The 12,678-nt window shown below is 60.1% G+C and overlaps 2 protein-coding genes across 4 annotated transcripts in view; both read right to left on the reverse strand.

Moving 5' to 3' along the window:
• Positions 1-4,531, reverse strand: part of MYBPC2 (myosin binding protein C2) — a 25,502-nt gene extending 20,971 nt beyond the window's left edge. The window contains exons 1-7 of one of the 2 annotated variants that reach the window (XM_059044033.2): positions 3,725-4,531; positions 2,524-2,613; positions 1,913-1,999; positions 1,626-1,774; positions 1,190-1,307; positions 346-394; positions 99-158 (exon numbers count right to left, since the gene is read on the reverse strand). In XM_059044033.2, the coding sequence (XP_058900016.1) occupies positions 99-158; positions 346-394; positions 1,190-1,307; positions 1,626-1,774; positions 1,913-1,999; positions 2,524-2,613; positions 3,725-3,743 (572 nt within the window). In that variant the 5' untranslated portion in view covers positions 3,744-4,531. The remainder of the gene's footprint in view (positions 1-98; positions 159-345; positions 395-1,189; positions 1,308-1,625; positions 1,775-1,912; positions 2,000-2,523; positions 2,614-3,724) is intronic. The other variant, XM_067018763.1, reaches the window with a different exon arrangement.
• Positions 4,532-5,061: 530 nt separating this feature from the next.
• On the reverse strand, positions 5,062-12,478 carry SPIB (Spi-B transcription factor). Of its 2 annotated transcripts, XM_059044230.2 has the most exons (6): positions 12,439-12,478; positions 11,442-11,469; positions 9,578-9,650; positions 9,080-9,291; positions 8,519-8,669; positions 5,062-7,282 (listed from the first exon to the last, which is right to left on the reverse strand). In XM_059044230.2, exons 1-6 carry the CDS (start codon positions 12,459-12,461, stop codon positions 6,984-6,986), a joined length of 786 nt encoding a protein of 261 aa, XP_058900213.1. In that variant the 5' UTR covers positions 12,462-12,478; the 3' UTR covers positions 5,062-6,983. The 2 variants fall into 2 exon arrangements, with proteins under 2 accessions (XP_058900213.1, XP_058900211.1); XM_059044228.2 differs by lacking the exon at positions 12,439-12,478 and having other exon boundaries at positions 11,442-11,616.
• Positions 12,479-12,678: the final 200 nt, after the last annotated feature.

The following is a 12,678-nucleotide window of genomic DNA, read 5'->3' on the forward strand; positions in this document are numbered from 1 at the left end:
GTGGGGAAGCAACGGGGGGCCGGGGGGGGCCTCACCCACCATCCTTCTCCTCCTTGAGCCCCCGTCTCCCCTTCCTGTGCCAGGCGGGGTGGACTCACCTCTTCTGCAACAGGCTGCTGAAATCCAGCTCCCCTTTGCCTTCCGGCGTCCTTTCCCCCCTGTGGACAGTGAGAAGGAGTGTGAAGCCCACGGAGGTCCCGACCCCCAGACTCACCCTGGGTCCCCACTCCCTGCCCGCCCTGACCCTCCCCTTCTCCCACTGCCGCCCCTCCCAAGGGACGCCCTCCCGTGGCCCTTGGCACCAGGACACCCTCCTGCCCCTCCCCAGGGCCCAGGGCCACTTACAAACGCTTGAAGCTTTCTAGACTCTGCCCAGCGGAGTCCTGACGGGTCGCTGGGGAGAGGGAGGCAATGGGGGGAGGGAAGGTGAGCTTGGAGGCAAGGCCTGATCGAAGACCAAGAGCGCCCCCCCCACCCCGGGCCTGCACAACTTCCCGCAGACCCCTGTTCCTCCATCTCTGGGGCCAGCACACCCTCTCACCTGGGCCTGGACACCCTCTGCTCGTAGACGCATTTCCCTGGCTGCCACGCGCCACCCTCTCTCAGCGGTCTGTACCCCCCTCACATCTGGGCCGGCCGGCCCTGCTCCCCGGGACCGGGCGACCTCATTCTCTGCGCCCTCCATGTCCACCCTCAGAGTTGAGTTCCATACACATGCCCCCAAATCTGTGTAGCCTCCCATCAATCCTGTACGCCCTCTCCCTCAACCCGTCCGCCCGCAGACTCCCCTGAAATAAGCAGTAGACAATAAAATGGAAATTATACTTCAAAAAACAAAACAAAACAAAAAACCTGGGACACCCTCACTTCCGAGCCCTCACTGCCACTTTCTCAAGCTTGTACACTGTGACCCTGGAATCTACATAACTCACCTCCTAAGCTCCACGTGAACACCCCCAAACCCCGAACCTTTTCACCCCCAACTCGACACCTCCTCACCCTCTAAGCTGGTAGACTGTCTCCCCAGTTTTGAACAACCTGACCCCTGCCTCTGTGCTCCACCTTCCGAAAACCTGTGCCCGCCTTATCCTCACATCAGTGCACTCTCCCCACACCTGGCTGACAGATCCATCCCCCCCCAACCAGACCCAAGACCCCTGGCCCCCACCCCCCCCGCCAGCCAGCGTACCCTCCACGTCAATTTTGAAGGCACAGCTGTCGCAGATGTCCTTGGCTTTGACCTCGAGGCGGTAATCCCCGCGGTCGCCCAGTACCACCTTCCTGATGCACAGCTCCAAGGTGTACACCTGGGGGCCAGGCCAGGGGTATGGGTGCACATGACCGACCCCCAGTGCCCCCCAACCTCCCCCAGAGCCCACCTCACAACTCTCTCTGAGCGCCCCCAGGAAGGGCCAGCTGTCTCTTCCCACGCCCGGACAATCTTGACCTCTGGGGGCCTGCGTCCCTGACCCTGAGAGCTCTCTGGGCTCGCACACGCCGTGCCCAAGTGCACCCTGCCCTGGCCCAAACGTTCTTCCCTCCTGCCCGGCACAACCTCTACCAAGGAGCTCCACACGCCCTCCAGCCCTGGCCCACAAGCGCTGGAGTCCTCACAGGGTCCTCACATTGCTGGCAGAGTCGTGGGACTCCTGGAAGGAGAATCGGGCCCCACTCTTGCTGCTCAGCTCCAGCCACTTCCCCTTGAACCACTTGATGGCTGGTTTGTCCGGCAGCTCTTTCCCGTTCAACTTGGCCAAGATCACGGCATCCTTTCCTGGGTGGGGGTGGAGGGGCGGGCGGGAACGGCCAGGCAGGAATCAGAAGACTCCACGGAAGCCGGGAGACCCCAGCCCCGCCTCCCTCAGCCCCAGGAGCCCAGCCCCCACCCGATCCTCCCCGAGGCACCCCTCACCAGTCTCCACCGACACAGAGTCTGGCTTCTTCAGGAAAATGCCGGTGGGCTCCTCAGTGATGGGAGACAGGTCCTCAGGTGGGGCTTCTGCTCAGGAGACAGGATTAGGGGCTCTAAGGCCGGCCAGGAAGGAGGCGGCAGGCCACTTTGGGGGCGGGGTTGAGAGTGAACGAGGGACCCTCTGCTCAGCAGTCAAAGACCTCGGGGTGCGCCCAGGGCTCCTCCTGACCTGGGAGAGGTCACGCGTCATCCAGGTAGCTGCGTGGCCAGGTTCCCCGCCCCCTTGGGCCTCAGTTTCCCCATCTGTGAACCGGATGGTCTTAAATGGGGCTTTGGGGTAGGAGAGGATAGACTGGGGCGTTCAGAGCTGGGCAGGACTCGGTGATGAATCAGCCAGTTGCTGGGGGCTTGAAGGCCAGGCTAAGGGGCTAGGCTCTGTCCTGGAGGCACTGGAGAGCCAGGGAGGGCTGTGAGCAGGGGAGGGCGGTCAGCACTGGGGCTGTGGGGAGGGTGGACTAAAGGAGAGAGAGAGAGGGAAGGTGCGGAGGGGCCAGGGGAGGCTGGGGGATAAGGTGCCAGGTTCTGCCCGGCCCTCTGGAACACCATCTCACCTTTGGGGGGCTCTGCAAGAGCCTCTGGAGGCGGGGCTTCCTTGGGGGCCGGTTTGGTGGCGTCTTTGTCTGCAGGGGCATTTTTGGCCGCTGTGAGGCAGGAGATATTCACAGCTGAGCACGTGCTCAGCGGTCTCCTCTTCCAGAACCGAGGAGTGCAGGTCCCTGGGCCCCTCCTCCTTCAGAATCTGGAGTGCAGCAGTCCAGGTGTAAATTTATCTCTAATCCCAGAGTCTGGGAGATCGGGTTTCTCCTTGCCCTAGGCAGGCCGTGCCCCATCCACCCAGGCCACCAGGCTCTGACCTTTTAGGTCTTGGTGGTATAATTAGCTCTTCCCCTGGGCCGGAAACTGGATACTCATGCTGACCACAGCATCTTTCATCCACCCTGCATGCTGGCGCCTGGCCCGCTGGGGCCCCAGCTGCAGCGAGGGGCCGGACCACCATCCCTCAGCCTGGTTGGTCTGGTGCCAGCAGACTGGACACCCCGGGAGGAGGGGTCCTCCCTGGAGGCTTGTGTCTCCTCTGTTCACTGCCTCATAGAGAGAAAGCCCCATCCCCATATGAAGAAATGCCTCCGGTCCCATTCAAAGAAGGGCCCCAAAACTGCACATAAAGAAAGGCTCTCCAGCCTCTATATGGAGAAGGTCCCCTAATTCCTACACGGGGAAACCCCAATTCCCATTGAAATGAGGTCCCCTCAACCTTGTACAGAGAAGACTGTCCTCACCGCACAGAGAGGAACCTCTAATATCTACGCACACAAGGACCTCGTTCCCCTGCAGCGAAAGACCCCAATCCTCACTCAGAGAAGTGACCCCGGCCCCTTCCCAGAAGACCCCATCCCCAAATGTAGAGGACCCCAAACGCCCTGCAAAGACTCCGCAGTCCACAGCCACAGGACTCCCATCCTCAACGAGAAAAAGGGACACAAATTCATAACCAGAGAATCTCCTTCTGCACCCAGAGATAACCCCCCAACTCCCTACAGAGAAAGGAACCCCTACCACCCCACAGGGAAGGGGAACCCCCCCTCCCACCTAACACAAGTATGGGACCCTCCTATCCCACACAAGGAAGGGAGCTCCTCCCCACACAGAGAAGTCACCCCATTCTCCCAACCCTATGGAGGGAGAAGCCCCCAATCCCCATTCAGAAAACAGAATCGCGTCTCCACATAGGGAGGGAGGCCCCAAATCCACCTGGTTTTTCCTCAGGCATGTCGGCGGACCTCCTCCCTCTCCTCGGACCGCAGCTGTGTCCCGATGGGCCTTAGGGAGGACAGGTGGGCCCCCGGGGGAGCCCTTTAAGGAGTCCAGAGACTCCCAGGAGGCCCTGGGAGGCATCGGAGGCGCCTCCCCACCCTCCCCTGCAGCCCCACATTCCGCCAGTGTGTTCGAAAGGGCGAGAAATAACAGCTGGACCAGGAGAGATGGCTGAGTGCCAGGTCCCCAGGGAGGAGGGGCTGGGGTTCCGACACCTGGGTCCGAGGGAAGATGTGCCGGAGGCGGGGGACCCCGGGGTCTGAGGGAAGGGGACCTGGGGGCCTGGACTCCTGGGCCCACGTGCAGGAGGGACCTGGAGTCCAGATTTTGGGGTCCCAGAGAAAGAAGGATGAGGGCCTGGACTCTTGGGTCCTAGGCGGAGGGACAGGAAAGGACTGGGGTCTGAAGTGGGTGAGGGCTCTGAGCCAGAACTCCGGCATGGGGGTTGAGGATGGTGGGGAAGACAGGGTCTAGAAAGCCATTCTTAGTATCTGCAAGTCAGGAGTTTTCGGGAAACCAGAGCCGGAAGGGAGGGTCCGGTTTCCCAGGGTAGGCAGGATGGCCGCGGGGGAGGCGGGGGGAGGTCTCTGTGCCCGCAGGGAGGGCACTGAGGGTCGGGGACTCCGGAGTCCCACCCCCGGGCGTGGGCATACGTGATGGCTTGGGGCCCCGGCCGCCTGGGACCCCGGACTGGCCGCGGCCCCTCGTGGGACCGCGCCCTGCGGGCTCCCCGCGATGGTTCCCGGAGCGGGCGCGGCGGGTACCGGAGGCGGGGGAGGGGGCGGGTGCCCCAGCGAGGGCGGGTGGGGAGACCGGGAAGGCCCTGGAGGGCTGCCCAGATATTGGCGCCCTTCCCGGCAGGGGTGCCTGTGGCTTTCCGAATGGGGGTAGTGGTGGCCGGACGCCGGGTGGGAGGAGGTGAAGGAGATGAGGGGACCGCGGGAGGAGAGGGTCTCCAGGACACCAGGTGTTTCGGAGAGGAGGGCGAGGTGGGTGTGGCTTGGAGTTAAGGCGGAGGGCGGGCGGGGAAGTAACGTCGGGTGGAGGACACGGTGTTATTGAAGACAAGTCCCTCACCGTTTTCTTCCTGCCCATCGCCACCGCCCCCCCCCCCACCATTCTTTTCCAAAACCCCCTAAGAGCCGGAAAATTCCCCGCCTCCACGGAGCGCGGAGCCAACCCGAAGGCAGCCTCCTTGTGACGTCATGGGTTGCCAGGCAGACTGCTGCGCGTCTCCTGCGGGCCCAGCAGGTCGGTGGAGCGCCTGGAGAGCCGGGAGCCTCGCTCGCTACCCGCGGGCTGTATCCAGCGAGAGGGGGACAGAGAACCGGAGGAGGGCAGAAATTCAGAAAGGGGGCACAAGACCCAGACGGAAAGGGAATCAGGAAGAGGGTGGGGAAGAACTCCAATCGTCAAGAAGAGACGGAGACAAAAACTGAATCGAACCACCAGTGCCTGCATCTCAAACCCTGACCGCGGCCTTCAAGGGTCGGCCTGGTTTGGCTCTAACTGCTTCTTGCATCTCCTCTCTTATCTCCCCCCTCGCCGTCCCAGTGTCTCTGAGGGCCAGCAGGCCCGGATGGATGGGCAGCATTGCGGTCCCTGACAAAGGGTCCTAGAAGGTCTGTCTACCTTGATTTATTTTATTTTATTCCAGACTTGGGGTGACGATGAAGGTACCTCATTTGCAAGAGGAGGCCCTCCCCAAAGACATTTTGTCCCTGGCACCGCCCCAGGGAGGGGGGTGTGCTGTCCTCTTGAGGGCAGGTCCCAGCCTGGGCTCTTCTATCAGCTGCTGTGTGCCCCCCTCAAGGACCTCTTCCCTCTCTGGGTCCTTGATGCTCCTTCCTCGTCTTCCTTCTGGCTACCAGTGGGTGGATGTGTGGATTTCAGGAGATGTATCAAAGGCTTGACAGGGCTGCAAGGGACTTCCGAGATCTTCCTCCTCCTCCTCTCCCCTTTCACAGAAGGGCCAGACTGGCCCAGAAGCAGCAAGTCTTTCACCCTAGATCCCCCAGCCACCCAGGCTCAAGGACTTGGGACTCTGGCTTCTTAGCTCACAGCCTCTGACACCCCCCGAGGGTTCCAATCAGAGCTCCCACAGGTCATCCGGGCTTCTGCTCAGGCTGGATTCACACGAGAATGGGTGGGGCGAACGGACAACCGAGAGAAGCCGCCGGGGTATGACCGCCAGGGCCGATGGGGACTTGAGCCGATTGGAAAACAGATTCCCCACTGGAAGCGGCCACCACCCTGCTCCAGCCTCTCCACACAGAAAAGCTGGCCCACTGTTGCTGGATTGTGCAGTCTCTGGTTAGAACTGACATGGGGAGGGCTGCCACGGTCACCCAGAAATCAGTTGATTTCCCCAGCATGGCCCTAGGGAGGGCATTACAGGAGGCGGAGGGTCCCCGGGAGAACTCGGAGCTGCTGGCGGGGTCCCCAAAAGGGCATACCAGATGAGGATCCCAGAGGGGCCTCAAGACGTGATTGGAGGATTCCAGACAAACAAGGGCATCGCAGAGGTGATCGGAGAATTCCGGACATAAACAAGTGATAGCAGGGTGGTTCCAGAGAATTAGGGGATCTCAAAGATGACAAAGGGATTTGGGGGGGACAGACAGAATGAGAGTCACAGATGGGCACAGAGACATGTATGCAAAGGGTTCCCAGAGGGACCCAGACATAACTAGGAGATCTCAGATGGGACAGGAGGGACTCAGACTTGACAAGGGTATCCCAGAAAGACCCTGGACAGGGCTTAGGGTTGCTGGCAGAGTCCCCCTCTTGGTGTGATGATCTGTAGGCTCACCCTCCCCTAGATGAGACTGAGAGATCGCAGACACACAAGGGATCTCAGACATCACAAGTGGATCCCAGAGAAGCTCTTGGGATTCTGGAAGCACTGCCCTGCCCCGCCCCTCCACACAGACACATAAGTATAGTCGTCTCTGGGTCCTTCAACCCAAGACATGAAGATCTTGGGGCTCCTGGACATGACAAGGGAATCCCAAAGAGGCCCCAGACATGACTGGGGGGAGCCCAGAGGGACCCTGGGCAGGGCTTAGGGATGGAGGCAGCGCCCCGCCCCCGCAGCCAGGGTGGGGGATCCGTGGGTCCCATGACCTAGGGCGTGGGGACGCCCACGTGACACAGGCGTGGAGCCCCTGAGAGGCCTCGAGAGGCCGCCCCGGGCTCAGGCCCGGCGGGCGGCGGGCAGCAGCGCACTGTCAAACTGGTAGGTGAGCTTGCGCTTGACCTTGCGGATCTCACCGGTCTTGGCGTAGTTGCGCAGGGCGCGCGCCAGCTTCTGGTAGGTCATGCGTTTGCGGTTCCCCTTCTGCTGGCCCCAGCGGCGCGCCAGGAGCTCCTTGTGCTTCGAGGAGAACTGGAAGACCCCGGCGCCCGGCTCCACCCACCACACGCACTCGCGCATGTCTCCGCGCGTCAGCAGCCCCAGCAGGAACTGGTACAGGCGCAGCTTCTTGCGGGCCCCTGCGGCGGGTGCGGGCGCGTTAGCTGAAGCATCCTTCGGGCCCCGCCCCACCCCCTCCCCGCTTCGCCCCGACCCGGAACCGCCAAGCCTCTGTCTCCCCATCAAGAGAATTGGAGTGACGAAGGTGGCTGCTAGGTACACCTGACTGGCTCTGTCCGTGCCACACCCCCATCCGGGGCGAGTTGCTCCCCTTTCCTGAAGGTGTCACCCCAGAACCCCCGTCTCCCATCCCTGCTTTATTTTTCAGGATGTGTGTCTGTCCTGCGTCTGCATGGTGGCCAGCACATATCTGTGGAGCGCACGGATGAATCTGTGAAATGGGTTGGCAATGCTCCTCAAAGGCTTATGACAGAGCTGACTTGTGGTGAAGAGATCTGGAGTGGGTTTGAATGTGGCCATTTCTCCAGCTCCGGGTCTCTCAGTGTGTCAGTTCCACGGGGACTGGGATCCTGGGAGAGGCCAAGGGGTCTGACTCCCGGGCTCCTTTAAGCAGCAAGGGCCCCACAGAGTTGGGGGGTTCATAACAGGCATTGGATACAAGAACCCCACCCCTGCCATTTTCCAGCTGTGTGACGTTGGGGTGGCGACTTAACCTCTCTGAGCTGGTGTTTCCTCAGCTATAAATGAGGCTTGTGTGTGTGTTTTTACAAATCTTTCTGAAGCGCTTGGTACCAGGTGCTGCGCTAGGCACTGAACAATTATGAACTCATTTAATCTTCATCATAACCCCACGAGATACGGACGATGGTAACAATGCCCATTTTACAGATGGGAAACTGAGGCCCAGATAGGGAAAGTAACTAATAATTCCACCTTCCAGGGGTTGTGAGTAATGGAGGTAGGGCACAGGGGCAGAAGCAGGGGTTGAATAATAGATGGGGGCTGATAACTGTGATGATTTCTTTTGCTGTTGTGTCCATAACGATGGTGCAGATTTACCGAGTGCCAAACTCCGTGCCAAACACTGCTATCTCACTGACACGCATGATCCCCCCATACCCTCCCAACCACCATCAATAGACACTATCACTGTCGTCCCCGCTGTGCAGATAGGAGACCAAGGCACAGAGAGGTAGAGACAGTTGCCCAAGGCAACACAGCCAGCAGATGGCAGATCTGGGAACTGCCCTCGGCGCTGGAGTATATATAGTAGTTGCTTGGGAAGACACAGCTCCTTTAACCTCCCACCCCCATCTCCAGTTGGAGTCCCTCCCACCCCACCTGCGCCCACATACCTGCCTCAGACCCCCTCCCCTCGGGGCCAGCCAGGAGGGCCTCATCCGACTCGCTGTCCGAGACCTCCAGGGTGGGACTGTCCAGCAGGAGGTCCTCTTCCTCTGACAGCACGGGGCTGGGGTATGGGGCGTACGCCAGCGGGCCCAGAGTCTGTGGAAGGTCAGGGTTACCTGAAGCCCCAGGGGGAGGCCCCCCTTCTCTCACTCCCTCCGCTTTCGTCCCTTGGCTTCTTCCTGGGCCCTGGCCGTGGCCCTCCCGACTCTGCTCTCGGCCTGCACTCCGGCCTCAGTTCAGACCTCCACGGCGTGAGCAGGGGATGCCCGGGCCCCCTCCGTGAGAGGCTGCTCCACACGGATAACGGCCTTTGGTGCTGTCCCTGACCCACGTTTGTGCCTCTGTCGGCTCAGCGGTGCAGTGGAGCAGTAATGCTGCTTAACCTGAGCGGGCCGTCAGAGGGCTGAAGGGGCTCCCGGGTGCACAGGTTGTGGTGCCGTGCCCGGCGCCCAGGAAGCCTCAGTCAAATGATGGGGAGCTAGCTGCTCGGTCACCCTGGCCCTCACCTGGCTTGTGAAGTCCTCCGTGGGGTACGCTGGGAAGCCAGGCCCCGGGGCCTCCAGGCTGGGGGCCGGGTCCAGGCTCCCCACAGGGCTGAAGGTTGAGGGTCCGTAACAGAGCTGGACACCCTGGGTGTGGCCGAAGGTGGCCACAGCCGGGTCAAAGGTTTCATAGGAGGCGGCTGGGACAGCTGGACTGAGGCCGTAGCTCCATAGATCTGGGGGGAAGGGCGCTGAATCAGAAGCTGAGAGGTCTGGCCTCGGCCCCCTCCCCCTTGAAGCCCCTGCACTGGCACAGAGGGGCCACTGTGGGCTGTGCAAATCTCTGACCCCAGGATTTGCATGGGCAAGCGGGTGAGTGGGAGAGGAGGGGGGAGGTCTGGAGGCCTGAGCTAACCTTGTCCTGCTGTGCCAGGTGACAGCCTCCCCTGGGCCTCAGCTCTCCCATCTGTAAAATGGACCCAAGGGGGCAGGTGGAGAGGGTGCTGGGCCAGGGTCACTCACCAGGAGCCCCGTCTGAGTCGGGGTAGCTGGAGTGCTTACAGCTGTCCAGGTCATAGAAGACTCCATCTGGGTACTGACAGGGGTTGGGAAAGAAAGGAGGTCAACCCAGGCTGCAGGGCAACCCCACCCCACCCTGGACCAGAGGGGAGACTATGACAGGCTGGGAGAGGGAGAGAAAGAGAGACACAGAGACTAGGCACCAGAGACAGGGGCAAAGAGAGGGACATCCAGAGTTACAGAGTTGGGAGATAGATACAACACAGCAGAAACACACAAAGGCCCAGACCCAGACGCGTGTGCGCACACACACACACACACACACACAGAATGAGAGACACAGGTAGGGACATATAGAAAGAGACCAGGGTCTCACAAAGGGACACAGCAGCCAGCTCCCACTAAGACTGTGGGCTCCCGGGAATCCCAGCACCTCATCGATACACAGTTGTGACATTGTAGCAGCTGGGGAAGGTGTAGATGAATTCCCCCAGTCTTGCTTGCCTGGGGGAGGGGGAGGGGGCTGAAGGGTGAGAGGCACAGAAGTGTTTTAAACAGAGGCAAAGAAGCCTCCATGCTTTTTTTTTTTTTCTCGGTACACGGGCCTCTCACTGTTGGGGCCCCTCCCGTCACGGAGCACAGGCTCAGCGGCCACGGCTCACGGGCCCAGCCGCTCAACGGCACGTGGGATCTTCCCGGACTAGGGCACGAACCCGTGTCCCCTGCATCGGCAGGCGGACTCCCAACCACTGTGGCACCAGGGAAGCCCTCTCCATGCTTTTTTAATCCACCTCCATATCACTCCAATTCATCCCAACAGTCGTGTTGCTTTAGCAATTAAAGTCTAAAACTAGACGTATGCCATCCTGATTAACCAGTGATCTCACTGCAAGGTATTTACCCATGAGCACTGAGAATGTATGTCACGAAACAGCCTTGTTCAAGAATAATCAGCGCAGCTTTAGTAACAGCCCCCAAACAGGAAACAGCCCAAGTGCCCAGAGACAGGAGAATGGACACACAAACTGTGGTGTGTTCCTAGGACAGAGTACTATACAGTAAGGAAAAAGGACCAGCGCCTGACGCACACTTGATGTCGCGTGAGGAAACCAGACCCAAAAGAGGTCACCCTCTATGATTCACTTTATATAAAGCTCAAAACCAAGCAAAACTAATCCGTGATGGAAACTATCAGAGGGGTGTATGGATTGGGAAGGGACGTGAGGGAATCTTCCGGAGTGATGGTAATGTTCTACATCGCTGTCTCGTTCGTGGTTACACAGGTGTGTGCCTAAGTTAAAACCTCATTGAGCTGTACACAAGATCTGTCTCTTTCTTGACTTGTAAGGCAAACCTCATTTTTTTTTTTTTTTTAAAGCAAAACTCTTCAAGTTGGAGGAGGGTGGGATGTGCTGGCGAAGGGGCACCCACAGGGGGTTTCTTTCCAGCACGTGAGTGGGGCTTTATTTCTTGGACTGAGCTGTGGGTTTATGGGGGTGGGGTGTAGTATTCTGCATGTCTGAAATAGTCCAGACTCAATTTTTGAAAATACAAAGTAAAGCAGAGAAGAGAAGAAGGAATAAGTAGATTTACTGAAGGCGGGATGGACGGAGGAAGGGACACAAAGTCAAAGACGCAAAGACCCACCCCTCCCCATTCGAGGAAGTGGACCAGAGTCTGAGAAGGGAGGAGATGTTAGAAAAACATCTGTGATGGAGTGGGCGGGAAGGGGGGCCTTGGAGATACCAAGGAAAAGTCAGAAAGACAAAGGGACAGGAAGAAGTGGAGGGAGAAACTGAGGCAGGGAGGTCGCGACGGGCCACGTGGGTCCCTCCACCCCTCCCTGACCCCCAGGGCCCCAACTCACCAGGCAGCTGAAGTGTGGCCCGTCAAGCCTGGAGGGGGAGAGACACAGGGGCATGTCAGGATGTCAGGGGAGTCTTCAGCCTCCTGAGTCTCGAAGTGGTTGGGCAGATGGGGGATAGGCGGCTGCAGCTGTGGCCACCGCAGCGCAGCTCGCTCACTGCTGCGTGTCTCTGTGTGAGACCAGCCCCACCACTCACCCCCAGCAGGACAGGAAGTGGGGGGCGGGGGCCAGGCAAATGTTTCCCCCTCCCCCTGGATTTGCATAGACAGACGCTGGGCGGGGGCAGGGAAAGTGAGGGAGAGAAAGTCCCAGGAGAGATGTGGGCGCCCGAGCGCCCGAGGGCGGGTGGGGGCGGGGAGGGGGCCTTGGTGAGCGAGTCGGTTAAATGGGTCCATCTCGGACCGGAGGAGAGAGATGGAGAGATGGACGTCGGGGTAGAGATGGGAAAACACAGAAGCGGCTCAGCAGAGGGGAGAGGAGAGGAGGGAAGGGAGAAAGGTGTGGAGAGACAATTCACATGGCATGGGCTGTAGGAAGTATTTATTAAGCCCCACAGATGGATGGGGTGAGACAAACTGGAGAGACAGAGAAAGACAGAGACAGAGAGGGAGCAAGAGGCAGAGAACAGAGACCCAGAAACAGAAAAGATGTGCTAAAAGCACAGTGAGCAGACCCAGCGAGTGAGTCGGGGATGCAGTGAGACTCCGAAGGAGACGGGGACAGAGACAGAGATGGAGGGCCACTTGGGAGACGACAGCAGGGCAGAGAGAAGCAAGCACCCCAAGGAAAAGAGATCTTTGGGGTCCAGGGGAGACAGGGATGGGACGGAGGAAAGAATCGAGGTGGCAGAGGAAAGAGATCCGGGAGGGGCGAGAGACAGTGTGGACCTCCCTCCCCTCCCACCCACCTGCCCCCTGGGGCAGGCCTGGCAGAGGCGGCCAAAGGTGAGGTGCAGGGCAGGGGTCCTGAGTACCGGTTCCGGGTGGCCCCCACTTACTGTGCAGCCTCTAGGGTGAGCATGGTGGTGCTGGGCTGGGCTTGCTGCAGCCTGCAGACACCACCCCTATTTATACCTTGGCCCAGCCCCCTGGGGGGGGCAGGGGTGCCGGCGGCTGTGAGCTCAGCCCTCCTCGAAAATCCCCTCAGGGAGAGAGTCAGGGGAGGGGGCTGGATTGCACAACCCCTCGGTCACGTGGCAGGGAGGGTGGGTCCAGGGTCTGGGCTTGGGGATCGCCAG

This window comes from Kogia breviceps, chromosome 18 (genome assembly GCF_026419965.1).
Source record: "Kogia breviceps isolate mKogBre1 chromosome 18, mKogBre1 haplotype 1, whole genome shotgun sequence".
Classification (NCBI taxonomy): Eukaryota; Metazoa; Chordata; class Mammalia; order Artiodactyla; family Physeteridae; genus Kogia; species Kogia breviceps.

Bases quoted from the DNA above. Each gene is read 5' to 3' on its own strand.
- SPIB (XM_059044228.2), bottom strand. From the start codon at position 11,495: ATGCCCCTGTGTCTCTCCCCCTCCAGGCTTGACGGGCCACACTTCAGC. The intron at 9,292-9,577 runs GTGAGTGACCCT...CCTTCCCCCCAG, and splicing joins CGACTCAGACGGGGCTCCTG to ATCTATGGAGCTACGGCCTC. The intron at 8,670-9,079 runs GTGAGGGCCAGG...GACCTTCCACAG, and splicing joins CGGAGGACTTCACAAGCCAG to ACTCTGGGCCCGCTGGCGTA.